Source organism: Melitaea cinxia, chromosome 1 (genome assembly GCF_905220565.1).
Source record: "Melitaea cinxia chromosome 1, ilMelCinx1.1, whole genome shotgun sequence".
Taxonomy (NCBI): Eukaryota; Metazoa; Arthropoda; class Insecta; order Lepidoptera; family Nymphalidae; genus Melitaea; species Melitaea cinxia.
The window spans coordinates 16,290,864-16,305,757 of NC_059394.1; the positions used below are offsets into that span (position 1 = coordinate 16,290,864).

The following is a 14,894-nucleotide window of genomic DNA, read 5'->3' on the forward strand; positions in this document are numbered from 1 at the left end:
TTACACTTGTGTTTGTGCACTTATTTTATTAATGTTACCGCCCACTTGTGGTTCTTGGGTGTGTCTTAAGCGCAATTCTCGATAAAATGTTTACAACTATTATAATATTTTTTGTAAACAATCCCACTTGGTTATCAAAGGCTACTCTGAATAAAATTACCGTCGCTCATTTATATAATTTTTATTTATAATTTGACTTAACTTTTAAATCTTTCATAAACATATAGTACAGTATCCGCCTATTTTGTATACACCAACCTGCACTGGAACAGCATGACGAACTAAATTCCAAATAGTCTTTTATAGGAGAAACCTATGCCTAGTTATAGAACGTTTTCACGCTATTACAGTACATTACATACAGTACTGAGCAACCGGTTTTTACGTACCGATATAATCGCTTTTTTGATATCATTATAATAACATTTTGTCGTCCGATTGTTATAAATTAACGTACGCTTATCTTATAAAACTTTTATACAATGTTATAACTACAGTTGTGTTCAACACACGTAGTGTATTTAACCGTAATATTACATATTATACCACTCTCACAGCTTCAATATTGGGAACATCACTTTGTCCTTGCGGCATACCTATTATTATTTGTTGACACTTTATTGTTTATAATACGTACTTTAAATACACATATATACAACATTACGTCACAAACCAAGCATTGTGCTTTCTCAGGTAGCATAGTAGGTAGTAACTTTCTGAAAATCAGTCGATCTTTCCTAGGATTGATCTTTTAGCACTGTGTTACATACCATTTTGCAATTTTGCAGCACACATACACTGTTTTTGAGTGTGATATTATCAATGCTATTAAGATATTTTATTTGTTACTGTTATTTTTATTCTTTCAGTTGTGTATTTGCAATGTGGAATTGTGAATAAAGTTCTTATCTATCTATCATATTGGTGATATTGCCAGTATAGGGTGCCTTTGGCTAGTAATTAACCCTTTTGCTGGTCTGTGTCTTTTAGAACATCCAGAAAGTTACTGTATTCTTGGGTATATTTTTAGGTTCTTTAGGATCAACTTATTTAAAACAAAAAAATAATATCATATTTTTTTTTTTTGTACAAGGTTACCTATTTTTATATTGAAAAGTGATAACAGATGCTAACCATTTTTGTCTAACCAAGTCACGATTTTTTTCATGTAATGTTACTTATGAAGCTTCGTGATGAATAGTTTTAAGTATATAAATATAGAATGGCATGTTTAGTACTTTGCGTCGTCTAGAGGGTTAGGTACGTTTAATGCTAACACGGTCTCTCGCTTGGAGAGTTGCTATTACATTCATTTATATGGATTACAATGTCGTTGATAATGTGTAAAGTCAAGCGAACTATATACCTAATGCTTAATTTATCTTGTATTCTCAAAAAGAATATATTAATACTATACCAAATGTTCACTTTAGTGTAGTTACTTATCTTTTAATTAATACATTTATGCTATTTAGTACATCAATATTCTTGCTTCTGACTGAATATAAAACCGTCTCGGGTGGCTACGTGACTTAGTCACGAGTGATGAGAATATTGTTGTTCCGTTCTGTCTCGTAAGATAAGTCACGATTTTATTATAATGTTTTGTAAGCAGGATATAGAATGACTGTTCAGCTAGTCGAGTCTTTAAACGTTGATTGCCATTACGATACGCTGAACTATGTTTTTTTTACGTATATAAAACAAATGTGTTCAGGTTATCATGTCGTTTCTAACAAGTTCGAGAATTTTCTAGACAAGGGACGTTGTTACAGCAAATTAGTATTAGTTAAAATTGTGGCGTATAACGTATTTATTGCAGTTATTACTTCGAAGAAAAACTAACGCATTAAAAGTTTGTAATAATGAATGGCAAGGCTGGGTTGATTTCCTAGAATTGCGGGTAATAAAACTGAAGCAACTAGCGAGAGTTAAGTGCATAGCGCGTAGTACCTAGTTGTGGTCGGATGACCTCGCTGAAATGTTTCCGCTATCGACGATACTTTACTTGTTTTCCAATGACATTTTAAATGTTAGCAATTATATTTTCGAATGATTTTTATACGAGTATATAAGAAATCGTGCGTTCGTTGTGTTAATAATTTAACAGTTTCTTATAATCTTGTTCACGTTTCATTACGTATAGTAGCAATTAGATGCAAATGTTCAGTGCAAACATATCGCTCTTGTTGTGGTTGAGTTTGCCCTTTGTGGTGTTCTTGTCCCCCACGTGTTTGCACTCAGACTGTAAACATGGCGACGTGTGGTCGCTGAACGTCATGAGAAGTTGTAAACTGAATATATTCTTCATCAACTTATAAAGTGATAATTTTTAGTATAAATGTATGTAACATTTGTGCAAGTAAGTCACACGTCGATCATATTGAATATATCAAACAAAAGTGTTTTTAACCGACGTCCAAAAAAGGAGGAGGTTTTTAATTCGACTGAATTTTTTTTTATGTATGTTACATCAGAACTTTTGACCGTGTGGACAATTTTCGACAATTTTTTTTTAATCGAAAGGTGGTGTGTGTCAATTGGTCCTATTTAAATTTATTTGAGATCTAACAACTACTTTTCAAGTTATATCTAATAATGCGTTTTTTCGTCGACCTACGTTGTATTATACCGCAATAACTTTTTACTGGGTGTACCGATTTTGATAATTCTTTTTTTGTTGGAAAGAAGATATCCCTAGTTTAGTACCATGATCAGGAAACCAGGATCTGATAATGGGATCCCAGAGACATCGAGGGAAACTCTTGAAAATCCGCAATAAATATTTACTGGGTGTACCGATTTTAATAATTTTTAATTTAATCAAAAGCTGATGTTTGTCGTGTGGTCACATATAAATTTTATTGAGATCTGATAACTACTTTTTGCGTAATCTTTGATAATGCGTAGTTACTTGACTATTTTTTCGTCGATCTACGTTGTATTACTCGTCGATGTAATTGAAGTCAGTTTTTTTTCGTTTGCGAGCAAACACAATTATTGTGTTCAATCCTCGACAGTTATTTTTTTATATAATTCGTATTGAATTAAGAGAGACAGTCTTGAAGGGGCGGACGTTAAAATGCTAAAATAAATCGTCTGCATTATTGCATATGGGTGTAGGTGGTCTGGAGGTTATCGACCGTCGCGTCTACTCGCATTTTGGACAATCTTCCACCCTCTGCGCGAGCTAATGTACTATTATTGGTGCTAATTTTAATAGCTATTTCTCGAAAGTGTTACATATTTTATATACTTCTATTAAACCCGTCATTTCAACATAGCACATTAAACAATGCTATCTATAGCAATTATCAATATATTATTGAAAAATCACGATAATTACGTTATGTTATTACTATAAATCTATATACTAACATCTTAATATAGGTATTATAATTAAATAAATTAGGCGTCACGTTGTTTGTCTGCGACTCCTAAAATAACCGATTTTAATCAAATTTGCACACCGTGTGCAGTTTATATGCATTTAATTTGCAACTTGAAACATAGGCTATATTTTATTTCGATATAAATATGTAATAATTATTATATTAACAATAGACGCCGCGTTGGCGCAACGGTTACAGCCATGGATTGTACCTGTTGCGTCGGCGGTTGCGGGTTCGATCCCCGCACATGACAAACATGAGCACGAGAGGACGACTAGATGCTCGCTCGAAACAAATGTAACAATAAACCGAGAACTACAATAGTAACAATATACATATAAATTAACCTCATATAAAACATTCCCAAATAAAACACAAACTAAAAGAATTTCTTTAGACTAAAATAATCTTTTAATTTTCGTGCCTCTTGAGTAGAAATACAACTTAATGCATAAAACAAGTAAAAGTTCATCATTAAGAATTATAAAAAAAATTTAAACATAAAAAACAAAAATCGCACATCAATTTCTTACTGTTATAATTATTAATATCGTAAATATTAAAATTACATTTAAAAATTATAGCAGTATTACTTGCTCAGATGCTCAATTATTCATATCAGGATAGTAATAATATTTTTTTTAACACTGATCTACCCTAGAGAAAATTTTGAAAAAAATATATTTTATAGAGCGTAGTAAGGGCTATTTATACAAAAAAATTCGTGATAGTGTCTCTTAAAATACGTGAGATTTAAAATTTTAAAATTTTGAATTTGTGATATTCCGATATATCAATTGCTGCGAAGACTTCAAAAGTACCTTATTTAATGCTTCTTTAGTGTATCTAGCGATTGGTAGAAAAATTACAAATAAATATTATATCGCAAAGGAAAAAAAATTTTTTTTTCAAAATTTGAAAAAAAATTTTTTTTGAAAAACTAGCGCATTCAGAGGTGTGGTAACCTAGGGAAATGTTCCTCTTAACACGGTGATTTCGTCATCAAAATTTTGACATAAATTCCCCCAGGGGCATCTGACCCGTGCTTATACTGCTACACTCTTTATAAATGAGTTTAAGAATTTGTTTTTAGTTATCTTAGTAACTATCGTATCGATATTTTATGATCTCGCGTTAATGAGAGTGGTTACTAGTTATGGGTTATGTGTGTTTATATATTTTTATTCGATGATGACACATACCTACTACGATTCGTTATTTTTAATTAAGAGATCACCTCGTTCAATTAAAATTTCAGTTATAAAAATTTATTATAATTTTTAAAATTATAATTGGCTTTAGTAAAATTTTATTATATGTAGTGCATCTTAATGTTCTAAATTGCTTGGGTAAATAATTTCTGTAACTTTATTATATTACGTGTATGCTTTAAAACGGACGATGAATATGTCGAGATACACAGAGCTGTCTAAATTCTCCAAGTAAAATACGCTTGTCGGCTATCACCTCCTGCGTTCTGTTTGGCTTCATCCCAAGTCTGGCCGGTTCCCCTTGAATGAGTCTTTAGGAAAATATATTATACTTAAATATTTTGTAATTTCGTCGGTCATGTAGAGGCCTGTCCACGGCGTATTTTTAAACGTTTTGTTTTATATCAAATGAATATTAAATTTTCTAAGTTCGACATGTTGTGAATTAGTCGCCTCAATATTTTGCCAAAAACACATGCGACGTATATGTTAATTAGGTGCGTAGAAGTCCAGGAAGCGCTATTTTTATCTGTACGATTAAAACAAACAAATATTTTATTTTGTGGATGCCACATATAATTGTTGGCAAAAAAATATACACTATTTATAGCCTCCTTCACTTGTTAATGTTTCAAGCAACATCGCCAATTATTTGCAAGAAAAACCGTTTTATCAGTTTATTTATTCACAAATGTAGGTTAGTTTTAAATAACGCGTATTCCGTTCTTATCATCAACATCAGAATTTATTACTTTCGATTTGTAACCTTACTGCTTAATAAATGCTAAATGAATGGATAATAATATGCAATCTAAAGTTTTTCTTTATTTACTAAGTACCATTATTAATTACATAAAATATAATTAGGAATCATATATAATTGTTTTCAAATGTTTATGAGAATTTCACTTATTATAATGTAACAACTTTGTCGCATTTTATCGCGGTTTATCATCAGTCCTCTCGTGACCAATGACCATGGTTGCTATAAAGTATTCGAAACGTCGGGCGTCTAAAAAACTTAATAAACCGCTATAAAATTCGAAAAAATGTTTCATTATAATCATAAGCAAAGCGTTCTAACATCGTTTGTAATTTTACTTTCAGCTGGGCAACTGTTCTGTGGCGACATTGATGGAGTTCCGCTTGGACAGCGCGGAGTACTGCCAGGCCCAACACAAATAAATTCGCGGGCGTCCCGTGAAGGCGAGGTAGCGGGCGAGCGATAGGACCCATGCTGCCGGGAGCGCGCGTCTCTTACACCCCAAGCACTTTGCGATATACACCCATCCATTTGTAAGTTTTTATCTCTACTACATATATTCGTATATCTTAATAGCATATGATTGTAAAGATTTATACTGTAGTTTGAGGAAAAAACGTACTATCATTACAGCCTATACAGTCCACTGCTGGACATAGGCCTCCCTCCATAAGTTTACGCCAAAAATACCGTGAACTCATGTGCTTTGCCCATAGTCACCACGCTAGGCAGGCGGGTTGGTGACCGAAATGTACGAAAAACGTACTAAAATATAGTATATTATATCCTATAGCTTTCCTCGGTATAGTTATATCACCCAAAACAAAAAGTATTTTTCAATTCGAAACAGTAGATCCTGAGATTAATAGGTTCAAACAAACAAATTTTTCAGCTTTATAATATTAATATAGATATTGGATACGTGTTATTGGTTTACTGCAACGTAATGGATCTACGTTGCTAACGTGAGCTAAAGGTAGTCATCAAAACACACAACGAGTATACTGTTGCCTAGTGTTTACAATAACGTTATCATCTATATACACACTCGAGATGCGATGTGCGCGCACTAACAAGTGATGCGCTATTGGCACCGGATCAGCAGTTCGCGAATACCGACGGACGAATTCACTCACATGACCCAAACTTTACTGTGAAATTTGTGCTCTCTTCATTTGCCATTTGAGAATTGACGCAAACATAGCGTTAGTGATAAGCCATAATTCACCCGCTTTAAATCAGTGATGTTAAAAAATATTTCTGTCTTTGTTTCAGTTACCATAAAATCGGATCCCACTGTTAATCGGAGCATATCATTTGCCGAAATAAACGACTTATGTTTTGTCGAATAATTTCTTATTAATTTCGCTCCCCAATTCGTAATTTTTGTTTGATAGTCTTCGAATGTGCTCAAGTGGTTGAAAGCGACATCCATGTGGGTGGTTCTAATTATATAATTGGACCCTTTTTTAAAAAAAGTCACGAAACTGAAGTGTGTTGTGTGGAAATAGAGTGACAATTTGTCTATTAGACTCTGACGGATCGCTACAACTTGACGCGTGTGATTAAATCAGCCACCGGTGCGAGAGTGGTTGTAATCTCCTCTGACTGTCGGAACGTAAATTAGTCATCATGAAGCAGAAGGACATCAGGCCGGCGCCGTCTCTCATCGAGTACAAGAACATGCGCTTCCTCATCACCGACCGACCATCGGATGTCACCATCCAAAGCTACCTACAGGTAAGCGTTAACTGTATTACGTGAAAACAACTCAATTCAATCGATTTTTCATAAAGTAACCAATCAATCACGAAAATAAATCATGTTACGATTGAATCATATTGCTATACTCGTGCTAATTGTATCGCTAATATAAAGCACACGCACATAATTTCAAGATACTTCTCATATCAATACGGTTTTGGTAAGTCTCTAAATTAAGTAGTATGAGAAAACGGGTCATCTCGAAATTCCTTATCTCTCGCTAAATGTCGAGAAAACCGTCATCTCAGTGAATGGTTTATGCTCTTGTTTGCTCGGCCTCTCGTTTCTGACATAATAGATCCTTTGAATCTCCTTCAAGTGACATCGCCGTTGTCGAACGTAAGGAAAAATGTTTATTAAATTTATCTTTTTAAGTGTTGTTATTAGTTGTTGAATGAAACTGATATCTGTTTTTAAATAAATACTATCGCTTTCATAAGAATAAAGTTAACATTTGTACTTTTTTATTGAGTTGTTGTAGGCTTTATTTTGATCGGGTTAAGAAACGGCCTTGGAGGCATTAGGTTCGTAATTCATTTTTTTTTTTAACAAAACTGGTTTTTTTTTAAAATACGTAATGTGTAACATCTAAATCAGTAGTCAAGCAATAACTTTATAATGATTACCACTAAACATACCGAAACAAAGAAACTCATTATAAGAATATATTACGAAACAGCATTAGATACTTCTATTCTCTCTTTACTCTTTGTATTTATATTAATAGTTTGAAATAAACACATTGAAACATTATTTCGGAAAGCACAGGGTTAGGGTTAATTTTTAAAGAAATACCTAAAAAATTACAAAATCACTAAACGAAATAGGAAAATTGGTGATAAACTGTACGATAGAACTTGAAGAAAATTGTGCCCCCATTACAAATAAAAATTAAGCTTGAGTAACTTGACAAGACTTGTCGATTGGGCCGGGAAGTGGTCCTATTGTCTGAGCTACGACCGACGCAATTTTGAAAATAAATCTCCCCCCATTGTTAGAATACCTTGCGCTGATACATATCTTATGTCGAATAAGGCCCGGGTTATTTTAATTATTCGACTTTAAAACTTTTCCAGTTTTCACGATAATATAATTTATAATTGAAAAGAATGCGATCTCATTAAAAATAATAAGACTCAAGTGTTATGAATATCATAAAAATGTACCTAAAATAAGATTCAAATTTGAATAAACCTCACCTATTTGTATATACCTAGTATTTTAATAAACTTAAGCTATGGAAGACAAAGTAATAAATTCAATGCAGGTTTTAAAAAAAAGTTTCATTGTATTGTATTATCGTTAGCCTCGAATGACGTTCGTGTCATGAAACATAAAGGAATTTTGATTGATTCGAAGATAATCACAACAAGATAAGTTATGACGTCAATACAGTCGATATCAAATAGACCACCACAATTTGGAAGAATCGTGAAATGAATGTATTATTTATTTTAAATATCATTGTTATTTATATAAACAATATAATATGTTGTAAACTTTATATAAATATATGCAACACGTTAAAAATTACCGACATATTCATGCTTCAGCCTGTAATATTCCACTACTGGGCATAGGCCTCTTTCCCCATGTAGGAGAAGGATTAGAGCTTAATCCACCACGCTGCTCCAATGCGGGTTGGCGGATATATATTCCTTACTATTAGAAACGATCGCTATCAGGTAGGTGTACATGATAACAACCGGGACCGGCGGCTTAACGTGCTCTCCGAGGCACGGTGAGGAGACCCACAAGGACTGCACAAACACAGGACATTTATATTATTTAGTTTAAATTATGCCTGGAACTAAACAAATTATGATATTCATGATACGGACAATCAATAAAATCATTGACAACTTCAAGAAAATAAATGTTAAATATCATACACACACGGTCGTCTGTTCCTACTTAATGCTTGTTACAGGCAACAGGCGACTGTTATAGCTAAATACATTTTTTTTTTGATAAGTAGACATAGAAATAATACATATATTATAAATACACATAGTAACACCCAGGCTCAGGCGGGAATCGAACTCGCAATCCGCGGAACAGAAAGCAGGGTCACTACAAACTGTGCCAACGGGCTAGTCGAACTATATGTGAACTATATATGAAATAACTATATGTGAACTTTTTAATACTATTTATATGAACGATTGTTCAATATTATTATTTGTGCGTGTCTAATTATTCAACCCATTTGCTTATTAAATTTTTTTAAATAAAGTTTTCGGTAATAAATTAGTTACTGATTTTGCATAGTCCCGCTGATGTTATTTGATTTAAAAAGTCATCTGGGTTTTTAAATTATTTATTGTAAGTTTGGCTATAGCTATCAGTTGCTATGCGCACCACAGTCAATTGTTGTAAGTGTGGTATCAAGGACTGTATGTACCTATGTGTAGTATTTTTTACTCTCTTAAACATCGATATCAAAATATTGTGTAAATATTTAAAGAAATTTTATTTTTCTTAACTCATCGAGTGTCTGATAACAGCCTATTGTTTCATTCAACCGTTGCTAATGTTTTAGTTTATAATTTATAATCTTTATTACTTTGTTTTAAATTAGCGTAGTATCAAGAGTAAGTTAATTTATCAAGAATAGGTATATAATTTCAGTAATAATTGCTGTTGCGTGTCAGTAAACTGGCACCAAAGATGGTTCTTAAAGATCAACTTTAATCGTTATGTAAAATCAAGTTATCACATTAATGACTTAGGTTTTTGAAATACAGAGAGGTCACAAACATAAGAGTAATCTTTCGGATATAGAAAAAGTCTAAACAAAATTTCTGTATTTAAGCCAAAAACACCATCCCTAGATATATTAATTTATTTGTCTTTTGAGGATTTAATCTACTATTATATTACATTTCTAATGTCCTCTATATAATATTAACGTGGTATAAAATGGTTATAAATTAAAGTGGTAAAAATGCAAAAAAAAAATCCAAATCAGTTACATCTTGAGAGCAATGCCAAACAAATTTGCGTTTATACCCTATTATTAGTACCCGGCAGTCGTCTGCCAGGAAATTTGATTGCTGATAAACTGACAGCAGAGCCACCTATCTAGTCTAATTGTGTTTTCAAACCATCTATAATTCCATTAAAATGTACCCACGAAATTTCTACCAAATCGGTTCAGCCGTTTAGAACTTTAGTGACAAACACACGTACAGAAGAACTATATTAGGATGATGAACAATGATATCTGCCTGCAGGAGCTGAGGAAGCATAACGTTTGCACCGTGGTCCGCGTGTGCGAGCCCAGTTACGACACGGCGCCGCTGAAGGCGGAGGGCATCGAGGTACGCGACCTCGCATACGACGACGGCACCTTCCCGCCCGCCAACGTTGTCGACGACTGGTTCGAGATCCTGCGCGATAAGTGAGTACTATTCCTTATTACAACTGATGTGTCATTCACTCGATTTCCTAAGTCGAGTTGACTCGAGTCGGGCTTAGCTAGAATTGAGTCGAGTTGAATTCGCTCTGACTCGAATCAGAATTGTAACGGATTATCAGTTCCTTTAGAGCCGAAGTTTTGTGTAATGATAGACGAAATTCTTTGCAAAAAAAAAACATGAATTTGAAATTTTAAATTACATTGGATTTAAATTTTATCGGGGTGCGGCCCAGTAGGATATATCCTGCTCAAAAACTAGAGCAGCCTGTCTGGGAAATTACCTCGAACTTAGAGAAGATCACAGTTAAATAATACTGCCCTCAAGTAGTGTCGTGTTCTATAGCGCCTTACCATACTTGATTATATTTTACATCAGGCTATCCTTGTCTAGACCAGACTTGGTCCTGATAGAGCTTGCCTGATATGACATGCCTCATTATATCCTGATCCGGTCCAGATACATGATGTGGTGAGCCTGACTTTTTTCTAGTCGGGTATATCTTTGGTTCGGTTCCCTTCACATGTCTCGTGTTTGTATGCCACACAAAGATACAGGATTCACATCCAACTGAAGGCCATTGAGTTTGTAGCGTTTACTCTTTAATCTCTCTATTTTTATTACAATGCATCAATCAATATGCTATAAAATAGACACTTATTACAGAATTCACATCAAACTATAAATAAAACAGCATTAAAAGTCTTTTTTAAATACAATTATTGTAAAAAGAATCGATTTTAATAAATATTATGTTGGACGTGAACCTTTTGGATGTACGGATGATAGCAAAATAACGCGAGAACCACTTGACGAAACAAGCTGTTTTTTTATTAGGAAACTTAAGAGGAAAGGGTACCGAAGAGACTTTTCAAAAATAGGTATTTGAATAAAATGTTTCTGTCGCGCTGCATGCCGCTACCGCGCCCCGCGCCATCTCCGCCCCGTTTTTTCTATGTGTGACTGTCGTTTTGTTAGTGTGCGTGCGCCGGCTATTCAGCTATTAATTGTTGACGATATTTTAGTATTCGCATCTTTCGTTTGTGATTGACTACGAGTACATATAGCGCATAGTGCTATTTTTCTGAATTTGGCTTGTTTTATTGAATTTGTTCTGCATCGTATTGCTGTGACTCGGCTTACTATTATTGAATTTCGTAAACTACTTATTATTTATGTTTTATTATTTTGAATTGGATACTCTTTGTGACTTGATACATGTCTATATTTTTGTGGGTAATTATCGAAATACTTAGGTACTTTATTTATGAATTAGGTATGTAATTACATGGTTGAGGTGTGTGTAAGAATGGGTAATGAAATACATACATAATTATAGTGTATACATGTAGTACATAGTATAAGTGTAAGTATAGTATATATATGTAATATAGTACATACACAGTATAAAATGTTTGCCCAAGTACCTATATAATTTGTAATGTCTCATGTTTGTCGCAGTTATTATACATGGGTATAGGTTATATGTATTAATTAACATATAATTGCGGCGATATAACTATCTCGATAACAATGGTTAAAAATAATATTATAAATAAAAAAAAAAACAAGAAAAGCCGCCTGCGTGAAGAACAACTATTAGAAAGTCAATTGAAAAAGCTGGAACAAGATAAAAATTCAATAATTACACAAAGATAGCTAAATAAATTACACCAATTTCAAACATTATGTACTGTACACTTACAAAAATCATGAAGGCGATTTTTTCAATTATTATTTTATTTATGTTTTTTTAGTTAGGCAAATTACGTAATCGATTGAATTTTTTTAAAGAGTGGTTGATTAACATGACATAACATAACAATACACTTTATTGTACACCAACAGAAAATAATAATACGTATCAGATTGATTTTTAACCGACTTCCAAAAAAGGAGGAGGTTCTTAATTCGACTGTATTTTTCTTTTTTTTTGTATATATGTTACTTCAGAACTTTTGACTGGGTGGACCGAGTTCGACTTGTACGCAAAGGAAAAAAAGCCGACTTCAACTACATCGACATGTAGATAATACAACAAAGGTAGACGAAAATATAGTCAAGTAAATACGCGTTATTAAAGATTACTCAAAAATTTGTTATCAGATCTCGATGAAATTTAAATATGACTACACGATAAACATCAGCTTTCGATTAAATTAAAAATCATCAAAATCGGTACACCTAGTAAAAAGTTATGCGGTATAATACAACGTAGGTCGACGAAAATAGTCAAGTAAAAACGTATTATTTATATTACTCGAAAAGTTGTTGTTAGATCTCAAATAAACTCAAGTGAGACCAAATGACACACACCACCTTTCGATTAAAAAAAATTTTGTAGAAATCGGTCCACTCAGTCAAAAGTTCTGAAGTAACATACATAAAAAATACAGTTAAATTGAGAGCTTCCTCCTTTTTTGGAAGTGGGTTAAAAATAGAAACCGATTTTACACGTCTATAGAATTCCTAAGTCGACAAGTTTGAACAGTGAAAGATTTAGTATAAATGAAAGAGGAGTGAGAGGGAAATTCAAGAAGTAAGCTTTCCTCAGAACGAAAACTGCGTTCATTGGAATCACTAAGAAACTTAAATCGTCGTTTTAGATAAGCAGGTACAACAGGATTAAAAAGAATAGAGTAAAGTAAGTTGAGAATATACGTATTCCCGAAGTAGGGAATTGGGTGCCACTCAGGGCGTAACTACTGCCGTATCAGCCGTATCAATGATACGGGGCCCCCTATTTACAGGGCCCCTAAGGTGTGTAAGCAAAAATTAGTAAAATGCTATCCACAATGTCACTTAATCTTGTGCTTCCTGGAAAAAAGAATAAAAAAACTGTCATACATACCTATAGAGTTTTAACTTCAGAAATGACTGAAGTCTGAAAAGCAGTCCCCTTTTATCCGAGTCAAGCGTGCGCCCAATTGTTGATAACATTCTGTATCGTTTATTTCGGGATTCAGTTAATCATTATGAACAATGAATTAATCTTTTTTATATAAGAATGGGGCACACAAGCAGACGAAGCCATCTGATTTATAACGGCTACCGTCGCCCATGGCCTTTATAGAAAAGATGTAGACACTAGACGCTTTAAAACCCCCAAATTTTAGCAAGGTCATTCCACACTTTGAATGTACGCGGAAACATTGCGCACGAAGCTCGCACATTGGTTGCAAACCACTGGTGGATACAATTAGCACCACTAGACTTCTTGACATCGAAATAATGCAGAACACGACAAACGACACTGCTCATAGTGCACATTACGCATCGCGTGTTCGCACCGTGGAATTTTCGGTGGTGCTTTTCCCTCATCGTCAAGAGTTGAATTCGACGCAAAAAGAGTGCAAAGAATTTCGCTTACTTTTTCGCATAATATGCCAGAGAGCCTTCAGGTTCGCGCAATGATGGAAGTGTAGACTAAAGAAAGTTACCTTCGACAGCTTTTGTAAGAAACAAAAGGCATGGGTTCCATTTGGAAAGCCCAATAGTCTCTCGCCAATTCTGCTGTGTTTGAACTTTGCCCTAGCGATTTACTACCTGTAAGACCTGGAGGCAGCGTTGAATCTCTTCTTCAGGTTATGCGCCTGTGAATCCCCCATATAGATGCGGAAGATTCATAGGAATTCACTAATAGTATTGGCCTCACAGGCTGAAGCGAACGATCCCCCGCATCTATTGCTGCAGGTCAAGGCTAATAACTCTCCAGCTTGGAACTACAAGCTCTTTAAATTAGCTTAAAATCCGAAATTCAAAACATTCATTCCATTAAAGAACTCATGGAATTATTACTGATAAAATTCAATAGCCTTGCATCCAATTTTCCGGAGGTATTAACTTGACGTTTTTCAAAACTAAAACTGATAAAAAATTACCTAAGGATTTCGATGGAACAGGAACAGCTACAGCAGACTACACTCACTATTGTCTATTCTAGGAGGAAGTTATAACTTATAATCAATAAACATTTATTTTAATTCAATGCAAGCTTTTTTTGTGAGAAATCTTTACCCATCATTTGCCTGCCCCCCCACTAATTTTGATACAGGGTCCCAAGGTTCCCGGGGTTCCAAGGAATGCTACGCTAGTGGGGCCACTTGAGTTTTTTACGCAATTCAGAAATATGATTCTATTTGCGAAGTCCAAATACGAATCGCATAGGTACATAGATTCGACCAAATTTAATAATCTGCTCCGCAGTAATGTCAAGAAAACAACTAAGCAATTTTTTACCGATGAAAAAAAACAGAGGAGGTTCTAAAGTCGCTACGTACCTATATTCCGAAATTGATAAAAAAATATATTGGAAAGAGTAAACCCCGAAGTTGTTTTTCGCCTA

General features: G+C 34.0%; 1 protein-coding gene across 3 annotated transcripts in view; it reads left to right on the forward strand.

The window, feature by feature from the left end:
* Positions 1–14,894, forward strand: part of LOC123657784 (protein tyrosine phosphatase type IVA 3) — a 38,572-nt gene that overhangs the window by 15,339 nt on the left and 8,339 nt on the right. For 2 of the 3 annotated variants that reach the window (XM_045593299.1, XM_045593303.1), the window contains exons 2-4: positions 5,711–5,899; positions 6,642–7,106; positions 10,367–10,533. In XM_045593299.1, coding sequence (XP_045449255.1) covers positions 6,999–7,106; positions 10,367–10,533 — 275 coding nt within the window. In that variant the 5' untranslated portion in view covers positions 5,711–5,899; positions 6,642–6,998. Of the gene's footprint in view, positions 1–5,222; positions 5,301–5,710; positions 5,900–6,641; positions 7,107–10,366; positions 10,534–14,894 lie in introns of those variants that run through there. The other variant, XM_045593308.1, reaches the window with a different exon arrangement.